The sequence below is a fragment of the Chelon labrosus genome (genome assembly GCF_963514085.1).
Source record: "Chelon labrosus genome assembly, chromosome: 17".
NCBI classification, from domain to species: domain Eukaryota; kingdom Metazoa; phylum Chordata; class Actinopteri; order Mugiliformes; family Mugilidae; genus Chelon; species Chelon labrosus.
The window spans coordinates 11249530-11268528 of NC_140350.1; the positions used below are offsets into that span (position 1 = coordinate 11249530).

Sequence of the window (18999 nt, forward strand, 5' to 3'; positions counted from 1 at the left end):
ATGCATATAAGACCATGTTAGAAACGCAGACCCAATAATGACATAATCCGTAACTGCATAACATATCAAAAAAAAAAAAAACTACTACTGCACCAAAGGTATTCATTTAAATGAGTTTCACTTTTGTTGACTGTGTAATGTTGTTTAGTTTCTTTGTGTGCATCTGGAGTTTAACACTTTTCTGACATAACTAATTTGGACGCCAGTCGTTGTCTAATATGTTATTTACACTTCGTCTAGTGAACACAAACTGTTAATGGATTAAAGGAGAAATCTTGCATGTTCTTTGTAATAGTTTATTTTAGATGAATTTATTTATCATTTTTTAAAATAAATGGAGTCCTATGGGACAATCCAGTCCAATTTTAAATAACTCACACATCCATGTCTTCATTGTATGGTATTTAAAGTGAACTGCAAAATTCTTTTACTTTGACAGTAACCCTTCCTGTTACCTCCTGCAATAGTAATAAAACTTTATCCCCTCAGTGGTCCTCTCTCTCTTCTCTTTGCTCCTCTCCTCGCTGCCCTGATGGCTCATTGACCACAGGAGTGGTCCTCAACAGAAAATCTGGAACTTTGCGGCAGCACACGAGAGCCCGCTGATTCCTCGTTGGCCATGAACGCACCACCAACTGAGCACAGTGGGTTACTTTTAGCTAGCAGCTTTGACACAGTGTCTACCTCCTAGGTCTGCTCAGCGTTGCACAAAAGTGGATGATGCCGACCTCTGCTGTGTAGAGCTCCAAATTCTTCTATCTTGATTGGTAATATTTTAATATACAGTACAGATTTCCAAAGTGATTAGTAAATGAGAAAATTTTATGACTGAACCTCCAGTTTCCAGGGTGGTGCCCCTTCGTTAATAACAGTCATTATTATTCTAATAATTAATTCTTATTTTAATTAGTTATTTAGCTAATAACCACATTTGCTTATAAAGCCCAAGAAATCAGAAATCTTTTATCCTTAGATGTTGTGCAGGGCCCCACCGTCCGAAGACATGGTCGTTAGGTTCATTGGTGATTCTAATGAACCTAATGCGCAACCCTTCACAGGACAAGCGGTTACAGAAGATGAATGAATGAATGAATGAATGGATGAATAATAAAAGTAGAAAAATTAACATCGTATAACAGTGTGACAAATGGCAGCTGTTCTGACAAAAGTAATGTAAAATGAAAACTTAATAGCTTGAAGTTCCTTTTAATTTCAATACACTGATTGCCAAGGTGGTTTAATTAAAACTTTGTTGTCTGCCCATTTATTCCATTTGTAATCTTAAGTTAACGCTCCTAAGATATGTACTGACATTTTGTTCCCCTGTTAAATCACATCTCAATTAAACAAAAACAAAAGAGGACAAAAATACTTTCTACTTCTGCCTCATTTCAGCATAAAAGGTTAACATTTTCAACAGACTGCACGTAGCAGACATCAGCGTTCTTTCTTAAGATATGAAGAAAGACAACCACCTTCGTCTGTGTTAATTCAATTGTGAGGTGACAGTTTCTCACCGTCTGAAGCATAGACGGTATAAAGATGGACAGCGAAACAGCTCCCCAAAGGTGAAGCCAAAGCAAGTAGAGCTCCCCCTGGTGGCTGGTTGCAGTATAGGTCATAAAACTCCACCTCCTCCATGTTAGCGGATGGGACTAAAACACTAAAATACACGTAAAATAAAAGATTTTCAAGGACGGTTTCTGTCATTTTAGGTAGTTAATATAATGTTGATGCATGTTAAAGTGTCAATGTTTTGGTTAAGTTTCGTTTTAGTTATTTGACACTATAGAAACAGGATGTGACATAATGGCGACTACCGTACAGTGTATAACCCAACATTTCCTTGTATCTGGTGGAGGTAGAGCAGAGTGTAGTATTAATCAAATGAAAACGCGAGTGAGTTTGGAGTCTGTGCTCGGGTCATCGACTTGCGGCTCCGCGTGGCTCCACTCTCGGACTGTACTCAGACAGTACTGCGCAGACGCTGGCTCCAAAGTCGCAAGATGGCACCGCCCGTTTCCCCTGGGTAAAATAGCCGAGAGTTACAGCTTCCAGGTAACTTCTTCCCAAGAGAACAACACCTTGGACAAATGTACGACTATATTCTGTCAACACTGGCGCAGGACAGGGCTGGCGGCGGTCTGACTGACCTCCAACCCAGAAAAAAAAGGTGTCTGCTTACTCAACTCAGTTCAACTCAACTTTTATAGAGCACTTTAAAAACTACCACAGCCAAAACAAAGTGCTGTACATAGGTAAGAATAAGAACATAAGACACAAGTCAAACAATTAAAAACAATAAAAAAACGGATCACTAAAGGAACTACCTCTGCATCAGGATCCTGTCTGACGAGTGGTGCTTCCCACCGGCCTTCATTCCCGGTTGAATCGTCCCCATCAAATGCCTGAATTAAATAATTATGAATGTTTATGTGTGTACCCAAAAGCTGCAAAGGCTACAAAACTGAAATCTGGCAGACATCCAGCTCACGCTCAAATACTGCAAAACTTTCATGCTCTCCTCCTGACTACTTTTAGATACAAACAGCCTGTCTATGCTCTGCTTCTCAGCATGTAACATCTATCGGCGAGTGCCATCTTCAGCAGCTGCACGCGAGTGGCAATTACCGCCCGCGATCTGAAGAAAATGCATGTTTTTCACTAGTTTGACTTCATAAACTGAACTTTACACAAGGACTTATCATGCCAAGTGTTCCAGCACATACAGTATGACATGAAGCAATGTGTGCAAAACTGGAAATTGACCACTGAGTCACTGAAGCCTATTATCACAATGCTCATTTTGGGTTTCAGGAAACCAATACCTTGAATTTTCGAACCCCTAGAACATTTCCACACTTTGAGGGGGGAAAACAAAGTATTTTTTGGGACCAATGGGTTCAATGAATACTGTCATATCAGGCTATGGAAACGGCTTAGAAAGAATCACAGCAATGGGATTTCAATTAATGAGAAACTGTCACTTTTGGATTGACCATTTAAAAGACTATTAAGATTGCCACTCAGGCATTGAGCATTAATTATAAGGCAGGCCTGCATAAGCTTCCATGAAATTTAATGAGCATTGTAAAGTCTGAAGTAATGCAATGAGCTTTGCTGAGAATAAGGTTGTAAATGGAGTCCTAAAACTACCCATATTATACTTTTCCTGGCACGTCATTAATAATATCAAGAACAAAATGCTTGTTATTCACACTCATGTCCTTTAAATATTAAAAAAAAAGGTACATCTGATGAAATACAGACATGTTTTACCTGGAGGATATTTAAATCAAGACCACTGTACTAATTGTTGCACATAACCATTCATTATAATGAATAAAACATGATCTTTACCTCGCACAGATGTGAAACCCCGATACAAATGGCTTGGCAATTTTTATAAAACCATGTCAAAGTGATTAAAACAACTGAATTAGATTAGCTGCAGCGCAATCTGTTACATTTAGCCTCTTGCTGGTCCTCAGCAGCGTTTTACCACCCTCAATGAGCTCCACGTATTTGCTCTAATCAGCCTTGGCATCGGGGTTTTAGACGACTGCTGCTGGTGTGATGGCGACTAAAAGGCAGGTCTGGCGCAAACTCCCGCCACAACACACCAGCTCAGATGCCAAGAAGCGTGATTTCGCAGAGACGAGTAAAGGGTTAAGCTTTTCAAGTGATTTTTCGTACAAAATCTTTGGGTTTTTATTGTTTCCGATGAATCACTCATGCCTAACACCCATAACATTAAAATCCTATTAATGAGGTTATATATCCTGTGGACCTGCAAATCCTTACACTTAAGGACAACAAACAGAACTACTAAGGCTCATAGCTGCTCTTTGCTGTTGGTCTCTATCAGCTTTTTCTGAGAAAGCCTGTGGGTCATGTTAGGGTTCTTAAAGCTGTATCAGTTGTATTGATTTGTGAACTTTGCAGTAATTAATTACAAACTTAGAAGAATGAGTCAGATTACATCTGCACATTTGGTCCTACCTACTCCAAAGGGAAATTTGGAATTAATGCCTTTATGCATTGTATGAATGCATCCTTCATCTGCTGGGAAAACTGTCAACTTCGTCTGCAGTTACATATAATTTCAGCAGAACGTGAGATAATGGTGCAGCAGCTTGCACGTTTGGAATTGTCAGATAACTTTGCAGCCCAGCTGCAGTATAAGGTTCTTCAAGAAGAGAAAAAAAAATACAGCTATATTGTATATTTAATGATGATTTGTACTCCTAGGAGGCTCTACTCTTTTCTGATAACCATCTTTCTGATGCCCCCAAAAACGCCTCAGCCAAAGGGCTTCCAGCGTCATCAATGGAGGAACTAATTGAAATATTATCTGTTTGGCTTTACACAAACACCCAGGAAAGCCCTCAATAATTACAGACAGATTATTCTTTAGACCATGTGCTTACTAACCACTAAGTCTACCATCTGCTCAAAAAAAGACAATGATACCAACAGCACTAGTTAAGCACCTCTAGCACACAGCATCTCCCCAGCTGTGAGATGAGAGCATGAGGTTAGCCTCCTTGACACAGTGTTGATGTTGAGGGTTCAGTCAGGTGATTATGCATGATTTATGACGGTATCTACCGTTCGCTTTCCTTCCCATGAGATCTCAAATCAACAAAAAAAACAAAAAAACAACAACATGGAAAGTTTGAATGGAAAACGCAACGATAGATTCGCCAAGTCTCCGCCATCAAGATAGCAGCAGAAACAGACTGATTGTTCTAGCAGAATTCCAGGCAGGAGAAGGACACTTGGTATAAGCTATTTACAGTCACAGACACACGAACTACAGGTAAGCTGATTAAAACACAATGGACAACGTAATTCCTCTTTGACGGCAAGGTCACTGAAGCGTCAGCTCTGGCTTCGACGTATAATGAGAGTTGAGCCAGCATCCAGTGGGCAACAGTAAAGTACTGTGGATATGCTGAAACAATGTTCAATCATTTGGGTATTCTGACAGAGTACAAAATAAAACAAAAAACTAAAAGTACTGTTTTTTCTTGCAAAAGAAAAAGAAGTAAAAATAGAAATGAAACTGTTGCCATGATGTCGTGTTAATAATAAAACTTCTCCTTCATCGATATTGTCCATGAGTAAAGGAAATAAACATATAGATACAGTCCTACAATAGCTTAATTTTTCTCTTTGATTCCTTTCAATGGGTCACATCAGCTGTCTCCTTTCCTGCAAAATGACTTGTTGCATTTTCATTCTGATTACTTTTAGCAGAAAATCCATATTCAAAATAGCAGATGTTACATTAGATTATGAAAATAAGATGCACGAAAGTGGCAAGAAAATATGCTGCACATACTGTAACCGCTTGTAATAATGCTCCTGACAAACAAGAATAACTTGGAGTCTTTGCCTCTCAGCGGTTTCCTCTTTCCTTAAACTCTTCTAAACTCTTCAGAAACGTTGTTCCTTTGTGTCAAAAGTCAAAAAAACACTGAAAAAGTTTGAAACTCGTGTAACTCTGAACAGCCTTTGGCATCCCCTCACCCCCGAAGGATGCATATACGTACATACAGTACATCCAGACGCATATCTTTAAAGCTGCTTACATAAAAAACAAACAGCAGAATGTGAGCTGTGGGTTTTTCAACGAGGCAGCATTCCTGAGACATAACAACGTGGTGAATGGACACAGTCTGAAGTCACTATCCCTGTTGCTTATTAATCAGCCTTCACTGGCGAGGTCCCTTGTGACAACCAGGTCACATGGTCACCTCACTGAGGTTTGGCAGGCTTTGTGGGGAAGGAAAAGCTTCTCAATAAGAAAAGCCTTTACTTTTGTGCAATTGTAGGTATTGCCACTGCTAGCTTTATTTAATTTCCAGGAAGTGAAAGTGAAGCCTTGTGCGAACTAAGGACTTCTTTCAGCACATTTCCGTGAAACATAAACAGAAAACTGTTACAGATAGCATTTTCTGCCCATGATAAAACTGACCCTGCAGCATCTTTGTGCATTTCAAATATCAACATCCCTGAAGTTTTTCTTTAGTATATGTGTGTATGTGCGTCTGTTCCCTTCGATCCGTGGACTTCCTTTTGGAGGGAAAGCTAGCGTATACCAGTTATAATCAAATTATATTCAAGAAATGTTTTTCTCAGCATCTCCAGAGATTTGTTGTTTTCCTCCTTTGTCTGCTGAATCGTCAATACCAAACACAATGCAGCTCCAGCACTGAAAGCCTTCAGTAAAATTCCAGTACAGAAAATTGATTGTTGACCCAAACTGAGAGTGACTAAATCAATCAGGTACCCATTAAACTCTTACAACAACTTTCTAAAACCCTGAAATGATCGTTTGTGATATGAACTTGTGAAAATATGCACACACAAATTCAAAAAGAAGGGGACAGAAAGCAATATGGAAATTGCTTCCCGCCACGGGAATGACAAAGACAGCTGGATAACAATTCGCTTTTTCCGAAAACAAACCGGACCTCTTGTTGTTTCTGTGATAAAGGCAAAGTTTCACCTATGTGGTGCACCTCATAGATGGTTCAATTTCCATATTATATTGTGAAGTGAAACACCATAAAGCTCTTAGTTCAAGCTTTGTGAGAACAAAAGGAAAAAAAAAAACACTATAAGAATAGCTCCTGGTGATCAATCCTTCATTTTTGTCACATTTTATTCAGGGCTGATATCGCCATTGATTGGCCCTAGTCTTATGAAAAGGTCCTGCTGTCCTGCATCAAGGTGCAGCTGAGGGGAGGGGGTTGTCCGGTATGGGAACCTCAGAACTGAATGACTGCTTTTTTCAGATGGTGTGTTTCTGTTGGCATTATACACTGGGATGATTTTCAGCCAAGTGCCAAGTTTTCAGCCAGGATGAGAGTCAACACGTCCAGATTTGGTCATGGTGGTCTGCTGGAAAACGGTGGAGTGTTCTCTCCCTGTATGGCGTGATTTGAGTTTAAGTATCTCAGGGTGTTGTGATGGTACAATGCAATGAGACAGATGGACCGGCAGTAATGCAGCCATGCTGTTGACATATTGAGGCGAAGAGTGAGCCAGTCCGCAAGGCAAAGGTTTGGATCTACTTTGCAACCATCACCTATGGTATTCCAACTTGTCAGGTAGGGTGGCTGGCTGAGCCTTAGAGACAGAGTGAGGAACTCGGCTTAAAGTAGAACCGCTGCTCCTTCTTGCTGAAAGGGCCCACAGGTTGAGGTGATTTGGGCATCTGGTGAGGATGCCTCCTCTGCACCTCCCTTTGGAGGTTCAATGGGACACGGCCAGCTCAGAGGAGACAAATTACTTTTTGTGGAAGAGAGTCGTCAGTACTGCCAAGGACTTTCTTTTCCTTGCAGCATACATGCTCCGGGTGTACTCTGTTCAATGGCAGCAGCACATTCAGTTGACCGCTAATGCATACGGACACTAACTTTCACTTGATAATTTTACATGTAATTATTGCCAAAATGACAGCACTGCCATCGTCTTTAACTTATGTGTATGGTGATTTGGTTAGAAAATATTATAAAATCAGGCTTTTAGCAGTGCAGAGCAGCAGATTGGAAAGAGCTTCAAAGTGAACATGCAGTCCTAATTTGCCGCGTTGCAGGCAATGTTTCATACTTATTCCCTTGTCTGACAACAGCAAAAGGAAATATGTAAATGAGAACAGATTTTTGGGGAATTTGCCTGTGTTATGTACGGTGACTCAGTGACTAGGAGAGAACCAACAGATACCGGGTCAGTCAGATGCAATGGCATCACGAATATGCAAAGTGGCCAATAACACTTCATTGAAGAGATATACAGGTGACACAGAGAGATGCATGTTGCAGGGAAGGAATTCCTGTCTATTTGTTTTATGTTGATCAGTCTGTTTAATAAAACTGCTTGTGACATTTCACATGTTTAGTTTTAGCCCCTTTTTTCTTTTGCACAAGTCCCATCCCACTTTAAAGCGGTACCACAAACTTTTTTTTTTTCCAAACAACTGTGTTTTCTCTGATAAGTTAGCATTTGAGGCAAAATATTTATTTAGTTCTCTTATCGCTTATCTTTCTTTTACCCAATCACAGGTTTTGTCGCAGTAGAGTGACCCACAAGTGCAAAACATAAATGACTATTCACAAAGATAGACCAATGAATACTCACTAAATTCCAAGTGCTACAATCACTGCTGTCAATACCAAAGCTGTTACCTTCTGTGTAACCAACACAGACTGACTTGTAAAACAAGTAAGCTCCTCCCACCAGGCTCCTCCCACCAGGCTCATTAATTCTGGCATTATGACAAAAATTTCGTTTTTTCCAATATTACAGTCATAAATTATCTCCTTAATGCGAACCAAAATCATTTCTGTCTCAACATTATTCATTTTCATGCTATTGCTCCTCAATAAAAAAAATAAATCTGACGTAATCTGATCGTCACATGACTGTGACGTCACCGCTACGTTCCTATTTAAACGGTGATTGGCCAGAGCCTCGGTTTGAATTTGGGTTCGCGCACACACATACGAGAGGTAAGTAAACTCCCAATGACTACCTGTTATGTATCTTGGCAGGAAAAATGCTAAGTGCGCACCATTAGCATAATACTAGAAATGAATAATGGCCGATCAGAATGAATGTACCGTCCGTGTGAGTGTTCGTCTGTAACGTTCGTGTGTTTGTGACGTGCGTCTCCGTGCGCTCCTCTACAGCCAGTGACAGGGCTGCTCCGTCACAAACACGAAACTTCAGAAGTTACGCACTTTACTGACATACTTTATGCCATCACCTGCTGCTTTGCTAGCTATCCCTGAAGAGGAGGCCTGAAAGAGATAGACAGCCCAACTCTGAACACTGAACCTAAAATATTAAATCACCGTGAGAGCCAAGAACAACAGTCTGACTCTGCACAGTAAAACCGAGATCCCATTTATCATATGTCTAAAATATAGCACCTGTAGACAAGAGGATTTTTTTTTTAATGTAATGAATTCTGCTTATAATTCTCATACCACTAAAGCCCTACTTCTTATTTCCCAATTCTGCAACTAATGATTATTTTTATTAAAAATTAGTCTACAAATTATTTTCTTTTCATCCAGTCATTTAACTAGTTAGTGGAAGGCTGGAATTCAGACACAAGTTACAAAATTTTGAAAAGGGCCTATCATAATTCCACATACCAAGTTTAATAATAATAATTAATGCAAATTATTTAGTTCTCCGAGTAGTTGACATGTGCACAGATAATGAAGAGACCACACAGTAGCCAAAAACGCTTTTTCTTTCACCACTGTCAAAAACGAGCCGACACAATGCTCTAGTCAGGGTTACCTAAAGTATTCCTGTGGATAGTTTTGCCTCCAACTAAGCCCCGCCCACCAAAACATCATCATGTTTACTAACAAAAAAAAAGCGGGTATACAGGTAGAAGTATTGGTACCATTTCCTGTGAGAGACAGATGAAGTGAGTACATGATGTCATACTCACTCTAGAAACTTTTCAAAAAAAAAAAAGCTGTGTGCCCTTTACAGCCACATCACCATGGCAACATATCTGAGGAGTTACCTGTTAGAATAAATGAGGCCCCGTGAATTATCAGAATGTCCATCATGCAGCATGTTCTGGTTCAGGTTGAAACGTTATGCACATTTAATTTAAATGATTTTGAAGGACATCATTTATGTGACGGCTAATCATAAACAATCTCTTCGGGAGTCTTCGGGTCTTGGGAGTATTAAGTCTCTATTAAGTAAAAGCAGATTAGACCAGTTTATATATAAGTATTTTACAAGACTTGTTATTGAAATAAACAACATTATTTTGTCTGAGAGTGGACTTTTTCTTACAGTAGAGAGTCCACCTGGCTTTAATAGCATCTCATGGCAGGTTTGCATTCATTTATCACATTTTGATTCCACAGCACTGTACGCAGGTGGTAATATCTACCCGCCATTGTCAGCCATCTGCCTGCTCTCACCATACATTCTATTGCGCAGCTTTATATGGACTGCACACTGGGAGACGGACACAGACATTTTTTATTGCAACAGCTCTCCCTCTTTTACCTTGAGATCCCTACTGGGTAGCTGTAGCTTTGCGATAAGAAGAGAGCACACTCTAGCCGTCAACACTGATCTCTATGTCTTTAACAATAGGCTGCATGCAACAGGCACACCATGGCTCCGTACCACCACCACCACCACCCCTATCCATCTCTACGCTCTCAGCTGGTCATCCAATAACAGCTGTTGCTCCGAATTTTGATCTAACCAGCCATAATTCTCATTTCTGGCTGACACGGGCTGAGGGAGGAAGGACAAGGGCACAATACACAGGCGTAAGGGTCTCAGCCAAAGAAAAAATCCTGGCAACACAGCCAGCACTGTCTTGTCCCAGCCACATACAGAGAAAGAAGGAGGGTGGCAGCCCGCTTAGACAATGAGGCTGCCTCATTACCAGTGTTTATCTTAAGCTGGATTAATGCTCCGGAAAGAAATGCTGTTATGTTAGGGAAAAACCACGTGCTGCCTGTTTGAAGATGGTTTGAAATCGGGATGTTTTACTGCCCTTTTGATTTTCTTGCTTTATCTTTTGGTAATTCCCACAGATGTCAGTATCTGGTTGCTTCCATGTTCTTCGTCTGTTGGAGTTTGCGCATTTGCTCCTAGTGAAAGATGATCACCTATTGGGGTTGAGACAATCTGAAAGATACCTGCATATTAATTGTACTGGCAGAAACAGTAGGCTAAAAAGCAGGACGCACATCTTTAAGACCTGCTTACTGAACCACTGCCTCACCTTAAAGGAAACATAGAGAGGTCACTTAAAGTACACGTTCTTTGTACTACTCCTTTTTCATGAGTGAGTCGGTTGTAAAGCTCCTCTATCATGGAGAGTTCATACAACTGTCTTTGGTGAGGCTGCATTCAGCGGAGGGCGCTGTGAGGCTGACCTTGACAAATTCCCACATAGTTTGCTTTTTTCACACGTGAAGACCAAAGAACAGCATGAGACTGACATTACTGTGCATGATGCCAGCACTCTCCTGGAAATAATTTATAAAACAGGAAGGAAAGAAAGAAAGAAGGAAACAAAAACTACTGTATAGCGACACAAAATAAAATGGTAAACTGAACTGATCTTCATTTTGGACAAAGCCTTTCAGTCCCTCTCCAGTGAGCTGACGCAGCCCCACAGCAATTTTAGCCTGCGGCTCATCCCCTCGAGCTGCACACAGAAGCGCTTCAAGCACTTATTCGTGTCGACTGCCATCCAGATGTACACCGCTTCCTGCACACGGCGGCTGCAGCCTCAGCCTGCTAGCAGAGCGCTTCAGCTCAGGCACTTCTTAACTGTCTCTATCAGCCGTTACAGATTTTTTTTTTGTTTTATCTGCCCTGCTCTCTACAGAACATCCACCCTGCCCGTTGAATTCTGACCTGCAGGGTCCTCTGCGTACTTCTGTGTTCGTACGCTGAGCAAAAATGGCACTGTTTCCTTCCTGAGCAGTCACTACATGCACAAAGCTGCTTCTATGTGTTATTATAATAAGATTAGATGGCAGGAAGTACTGTAACGCATGCTTTCTAACAAAAATGACAGCCTACTTCGAGGCTAAACCCATATTGATTCAAACGGTAATGAAGGGAGTAGGGAAAATGTTAACCCTGTGATAGACCCTGCCTACCCAATGACAGCTGGGATAGGCTCCAGATCCCTCGCGACCCTTCACAGGACAAGTGGTTACAGAAGATGAATGAATGTTAAGTTTTAGGAAGAACAGAGTTGGATTCTGATAGATCTTACATAAATATACTCCTGGTTTCTCAATCATCTGGATCCACTAATGAATTCCTTGCTTCTCATCTTTTATTTTAGAAGGATAGAGCAACATAGAAAACACATGTAATAACATGAAGCGTTTCACTTTTAAATACTGCCGACTGTTGCTTTAAGTTCGCACAATGACAGCTGGAATAGGCTCTACTTGTGCACTTACGCAACAGAACACAGCTGGAGCAACTTAAAGACCAGGTTTTAGACAAAAACGCAGACAAAACACCAAGGAAAAATAAAGAATTAACAAATAAAACTCAAAACTATAAATCAGCTGCTTAAATACAATGCAGTTTTATCGATTAAACTACCTCCTAGCAGCAAGTAGTTAATGCTCCACTGTTGCCAGCTACAACAATAAACGCACCAAGAAAAAGATCACATTAACATAATGTAATAACAATGCTCTTAAAAAGAGGGGGTCCATTTCATATAATGAGCTGTTTTACTTGTGTACTTGAGCAGGACACTGAACCCCGAGTTGCTCCCGGTGCATGGTACTGGTGTGTGATTGTGTGTGTGTGTGTGTGTGCTTGTGTGAACGAGTGGGTAAATGTGACGCTGTGACTGTAAGGCTCCTTGAGTACCAATAGTTGGTGCCATTTTTGCCATTTACAATCCAATATCCAAGTTTTGGATAATTTAACATATAATTTGCTGCTTTCAGGTCTTCATACCGGTGTCTGTACTTAAAATAAACTAAGATAAACTTTGTTCTAGACTGAATCAAGCCTTCAGTATAACTTGTCATGTCCCTGGCTTTTCAGCCCACAAAAGCTGAATACAACATAACTGGGATCTTTCGGTTTCTAACTTTAGATGCAAGTGTTTAAAAGTATTCGGGTTTAAAAATTCAAATTCTAAGCTTGGCAACAGCAGCTGAATGAAATTCCTTTTCGTGCAATGCTTGTAATGCAGTCCCATGTCGCCTGCACAAACTTGCACACCTGTAAATCTGCCTCTCTTTATTCATTCATATCTGTCCTTTGGCCTTGTTTACTTGCGTTCTTATCGAAAACTTTTTATATTAGCAAAACGGCTAATATACTGCCTTTGCCTCTTCCTTAGGCGCCCTATTCTGTTGTTGCAATGACCCAGTTTCCCCATGGGGAGCATTTAAGTTTCATCTAATCTAATCTAACACATCTCCGATTCTGCAAGAGGTTTGCTGATATGCAAATTACTTCAGCGCAATTTTGGTGCTGTCTGGAGAGAATGGATTGGGTTTGAAATGGTGGGGGGGGGGGGGGGGGGGGGGGGGGGGTGGAACGCGTGTATTAAATGCAGACAATTTTATTCGCCGGTGTGACACAAAACAAAATGCTGTGTGCCTTACTGCTTGTTCCTGCAGTAATGTGCGCATTTCTCTATGCACAGGGTTTGATTCACTTGACATTATTTTTTTCCTGGGAAAATAATGACTGCACATATTTTTGCAGTGTAAATAATGATATATAGTATTTGCCTTGCCAGTATGTGCTGGATTTCACAAAGTGGGGGTTAAAGCAACCCCTCTCTGGCGTTGAAACCACAGGGAATTACTTGATTTGTTCTATATGCCACCATGCATGACTGAAAAGTCCCCAGTTTAATCCAGAGTTTCCCCCACGCTACAACTGCGTGCCATGTAACATCTGAGATTAAGTGTAACTCACGACATTCTGTGCGAAAGTTGGCGTTTGATAAGAGGAATAAACATGTGTATATTAAATGTGTTGGAGCTGGAAGCACCGATCATTATTCTGGTTGGTCGACTCTTCTGTGCAGGAGTCTTGAGTTTTCACACAGTGTTTGCTTAGGTGATGCCACGTCTAAAGGGGCTGCTGGCCAAATCAAACATGGTGAGGAAAACGCACTTCACCTCTCTCAGTCATCAATTAATCCACTTCTTTTGCCCGTATACCCGTTTATTTACGTCGCCTCTGACTTCGAAGGCCATTGTCAAAGGACAAGGAGGATTTGCAGCATTAATCTGTAGGTATAGGGCTATGATGGAGCTTTAAGGAAAATCGCAATATGTTCATCAGGGCTGATGGAGGTGCAGTTATTTTTTATTTTTTCCCCCTCGCCGGCTTGCTTTTGCACATTTGAAGCTTGCCTCAATCTTATTATTGGACTGAATCTTTAATGTCAGGTGTAAACAAGGTCAGAGAGCACGAGCTGCTCCGCTGCTCTCCCCTCCAGCGGCGGCGGCAGCAGCAGAGCCCTCTTCTTGCCCGCCCAGAGAATACATGGCTTAACTTGGATGACCTGAACGCGCAGTCAATGTGGATTAAGAACTAATACTTAATCAACTTTGCAGCAAAGACCTCCCGTCCGGGAGATTTGCCAGGCGTCAAGATGATCCCGCCGGCAGCAGGAGCCGCAAGCGCGAAAAGGACAATTGCACAGTGCAGGTGCATTCAAAGAAATAACTGTGTGACTAGGAGCGCATAGTCGGGATGATGAGCAGAGGATTGGTCACATTCTCCCCTCTCTCTCTCTCTCTCTCTCTCTCTCTCTTTCTCTCGCTCTCTCTCTCTCCTCACACACACACACAGTTTTTTTCATTGATTTGAGATGCAAAAATAAACGACCCAAGCAAGACTGCTGCGGATAATTAAGTTGACGGGATTAAACTTTCACGATAGAGAGAGGGCTCCGGGCTAATATTAGCGTTGTAAAAATACATCCAAAGTAGGCTACCTCAAATACTTAAAGAGTCCATCCACGGGCGCCCAGAGCTCAGCTGCACTTCACTAATCGCTTAATTTAAGCTGCGGCTTAGACTGCAAGCATCCCGATGTCAAACAATGTCCGCCACATGAGCAAGGCACTTAATAAATAAATAAATAAATAAATAATGAATCCACCCAAACACAGCCGAAGGTGGCGATAACAAGTGCTCCAGTGATGTCAAAATCCATCACTTACCTTGCTCCATCAGCAGGATGGTCATTCCGACCAGCAGAGCCCAGAACAGAGGATTCTTCATGTTGATCGATGCTGTTGTTTGTGTCGGCTGCGGTGTCGTCTGAGGAAAATTAGCCTGCGAGTCTGTGAAAATCCCGAAAAGTGTTTTTTTTTTCTTCTTCTTCAAGTCCCCGGTCCTCCTGTCTGTGACTGTAAAGAATCCACCAACGCAGCGATCAACAAAGTCCCTCCTTCAACTGCGAGGTTATTGGCAGCGGCGATGGGGGGGAAGCTAGCGGGGAAGGACAGCGCACGCTTCCGGTTTGATTTTCAAAATAAGGAGGTGTTCTGCCGTTCGAGACGGTCGCGCGGCCCGGCGGTCTTTCCAGCTCTTAATTTGAAGTAAAATATCGACCCGCTTCCTGTCGCGATCCAAGTGCGTGCGGCCAGCTTTAAGTGGCTTTGAGTGGAGGCACTACAGCGTTTGAATATTTGACTCAATTGTCTTGTATTTGGCTCGAGCTGCGAGCAATATGAGAGAGACTTAATTATTATTATTATTATTTTAGTTTCCAAACCAAGCCGTATTATACTTATTTATTATTGTGGCAACACATGCAGTTTTGGTAAGATTTAAGCCCTGATCAACGAGTGATCATAATTCAGATTCATCAGGTTGTATTTAAAGTCAAAAGATGAACAACACTTTTTTTTTTTGTTAAGATATCCTTTATTTATCCCCTCATGTGCAGTGTTGCAATAGCACACAGTTTAAATTAAACTTTTCTATCTCTTGTTTGCACTGTCACATATCACTTCACATGTTTGATTAAAAGTTTAGACTGCGTAAGAGAACCTATTTTGTTATATTATCTGCATTAGCAGTTTTTCTAGCAAAGACTATGTTTGACTTTTGTTTAAAAAAATGAAAGGGTCATGTATGCGTTTCAGGATTTGTTAAACTTCTTTTTTTTAAAGAAAGTTCATCTTTTGCATACAAAATGTTCTTGGAATGTTTTATGTGCAATAAATATACTGTTCCTATATGTTTCTACAGACAAGTGTCTGCCTTAGGTATAGAATAAACACATTTTTAACACATGAATGTGTCTATAGCCTATAGGACCACACACATTGTGTTATATTTGACACATTCGCTGTGTTTGAAAATTCAACAAAAATCTTCTGTTCATTTTGTCAGCACAGACATTGTGTTAAAAGTAACACAAAATGTGTGATCCTTATATAAACACATTAGTGTGTTAGGAATTGACGGAACGTGCATCAATATTAACACATCTGTTTTGAGAGTGTAATAACTAGTTTGACTGATACCAGCTGTGTTGTTGAGAGATTGTGGTGGTCATTTAATCAGATCTTTGCTCTACAGTAGATATTTAAAATGTTTTTTTGAGTTGTTCCTAAACCGTTTGTGTGTGTGTGCCTGTATCAGGCTGCATCCTGCCCAGGATGGCTGCTGCCATCAAGGATTGTCATTGCTATGTAGTGTGGGTACCTGGTATGGTCTAGGTGGGTGGTACATCTCAAAGTAACATAACGCAGCAGAACACTGAAATGTCAAAAGATGGTCAATGTAATTCACTTCTCCTGTCAGTGGTTTTAATGTTGTGGCTGATCGGTGTATATCACCAGTTTTACTGCACTTCTAGTGAGCACAGACCTTAAAGTCGCTCCTCTACTGTTGCTATCTGCAAATGTTTGATTCTGCTTTGTGTCTGCACCCTAGATGATTCCAACTGGAGAGATTAATTATAGCACTTATCATGTTGACTATATGCCATGCTGTTATTCTATACTGGCACAGTGCAGGCATCCCAAAGAAAGCGCAAAAACATACCAGAATTATTGCAGAATTTGTAATAAACATATGCACAAGGGCCTCAGTCCATTTTTTCCTGTAATTTAGTTTTAATTATAATTTTAAGATGCGTCCTACATGAAACGCCTTGTTGAAAATGATCAGTGGAGTACAAAGCTAATTAAAGCCACAAATAGCTTTTTTAGCATTAATTAGCCACAAATTGTTACCATTTTGAAGTTTGACGATGATATTGACTTACTGGATATCTATAACAAAAAGCAGACACAATTTGCATTTTTCAATAATGGGGCATTAAAGCCCAGCAAGGCGTTAAAGGATTATACATAATTCCACCACTGCCGTATTCTTGCATGAAGTCAACATCCACATAGAAATACCGGTAGGACGAAATAAATCTAATTATGTTATTAAAATTAATCAATCACAACTATACAGTGCATGCACACAACACGGATGCTTACCTAAACAGTCAAGCATTTATTCGGTTTAGGGCTGTTAATGATTAACCAACTAACCTGGAGGAAAAAAATGAATTATCAAAAATGCATTTAGTGCCAATGCAGAAGACAATGACATGCAGTGAGCAGTACAGCAGAACTCGTTTATCTTTATGTGTAATTGGTAACAGCTATCTAACACTGCACCCCTAATCCATGCCCTTGAATGAAGTCTGGAAGTTCTCCAGCATTTTTTTGTTTCAATTCATTATTTGAATTTGCCGTTCAACACCAACTTGCAAAAGATGTGAATGCAAGAGGAGCAGAGGGACGGCAAATTTGAAATACTTTGAAAATCAAAAGTACAAACAAAATAAATCTCGAAGTGCTGCTTTAGAGCCTTCACATCTAGTACAACGTTGTACTGTTTAAAATAGATGATGGTAAATGCAGAAGGTTACAGCGTTCAAAAACGATTTTATCCAAGCTATCAGACAAATGCAGGTGAATGCAGTCCATTTATCAAAAGAGACAGTTTGTGATGCTAATAATTGTTAATGTTCAGGAATACAGCAATCAGCCACAACATTAAAACCACTGACAGGAGAAGTGAATAACATTGACCATCTGGTGACACTTCAATGTTCTGATGGGAACTTTTGTACCTGGCATTTGTGTGGATGCTACTTAGAAAGATACTCCCCAGCTAGACCAATCCAGACACCCCCACACCATAGCAATGAAAACTCCTTTATGGCAGCAGCCATCCCCAGCAGGATGCAGCCTGACACAGGCACACACACAAAAACGCTAGTGTAAGTAATGTCATTGCTATGAGCTGGGGGGTTCCTGGTCTGGTCTAGGTGGGTGCTACATGTCTAAGTAACATCCATACTAATGCCAGGTCCAAAAGTTTCCCAGCAGAACATTGAATTGTCACAATTCATGTCAGTGGTTTTAATGTTTTGCCTGAGCGATGTATAAAATTGGTGTGCACAAATATAACTGCATATTTAAAGGAAAAAAAGTTAAGACAGAAAAAAGTGGGATCTTTCAGAATAGAGAGCTCAGAGTGACATAAGTAGTCAATGTGTAACAGCAGACTTTTTTCTTTCCATTTGATGGGTGTAGCGTTGACACTAAAGACTTGATGACTGACAGATTTTTCAGAAACCCCAGTGGCTGAACTTGTTGGATCCTTTATGCATGTAAATTACAAACCTGCTCAGAGCTTTCAGGCCTGGCAGTGATAACCAGTTATTCAAATTACAGTGCAGCAGATTGCAAAAGAAAAGTGACAAATTCAGTATTACTAATTTGTTGCTCTGGAGTGAATGTGAATGCACAGCCTTGTTGAAAAAATACTATTTCCTGTTTACTGAATCACATGTGTTTCTTCTCTTTTTAAATTCTGTGTGAAGTTTGCAACTGAACAACCATCAAGTTTTTCATATCAGCAGTCACTAAGCTGAGATGGGCCTGAGATGCAGAGCACAACAGTAAATATTAGTTCCAGTGCTGTAGAAACATGTAGCTAAATATATTTAATTGATGCAGGTTTTAAAGCTTTCTGACATTCAGTTAAGGAAAGAGTCTGAGAAGCTGTCTTCAGCTGGATGGAGCTTTTGTCCTCTCTGTTGATTCTCTGGAACCTGCATACAGACTGAACCAAACACACATAATCAGCTCAGCACTCTCTGTATAAAAGTGCCGTAAATGCACCGGTTGCCTGAATCCGAAGGACACATTCATAACTTGAGCAAGATTCAGAAAAGCAACCCTTTTATTGACTTCCTCCTGCCACGGCAGTAAGTGAAGCAAGTGATTGCCGGGGAGCTCACCATCCATAACATATTGAGGAGCCCTTCAGTACGTGAAGCAGGGCGTTTTACTGTTTCATCAAAAGATCCTCTGAAACTATTTATCAATGGCAATGTTACTGAGGATGTGCTTCTCACTGAGCAAGGGAGAGAAGCAGACATCCAGGGCAAGCAGAA

The 18999-nt window shown here is 40.7% G+C and overlaps 1 protein-coding gene across 1 annotated transcript in view; it reads right to left on the reverse strand.

Annotated features, from left to right (window-relative positions):
* Positions 1–14804, reverse strand: part of ntm (neurotrimin) — a gene marked incomplete at its 5' end in the record, with an annotated part of 356763 nt that extends 341959 nt beyond the window's left edge. The window contains one exon of the mRNA XM_084564421.1: positions 14744–14804. Within this exon, the coding sequence (XP_084420547.1) occupies positions 14744–14804 (61 nt within the window). The remainder of the gene's footprint in view (positions 1–14743) is intronic.
* Between the last annotated feature and the right edge of the window lie 4195 nt (positions 14805–18999).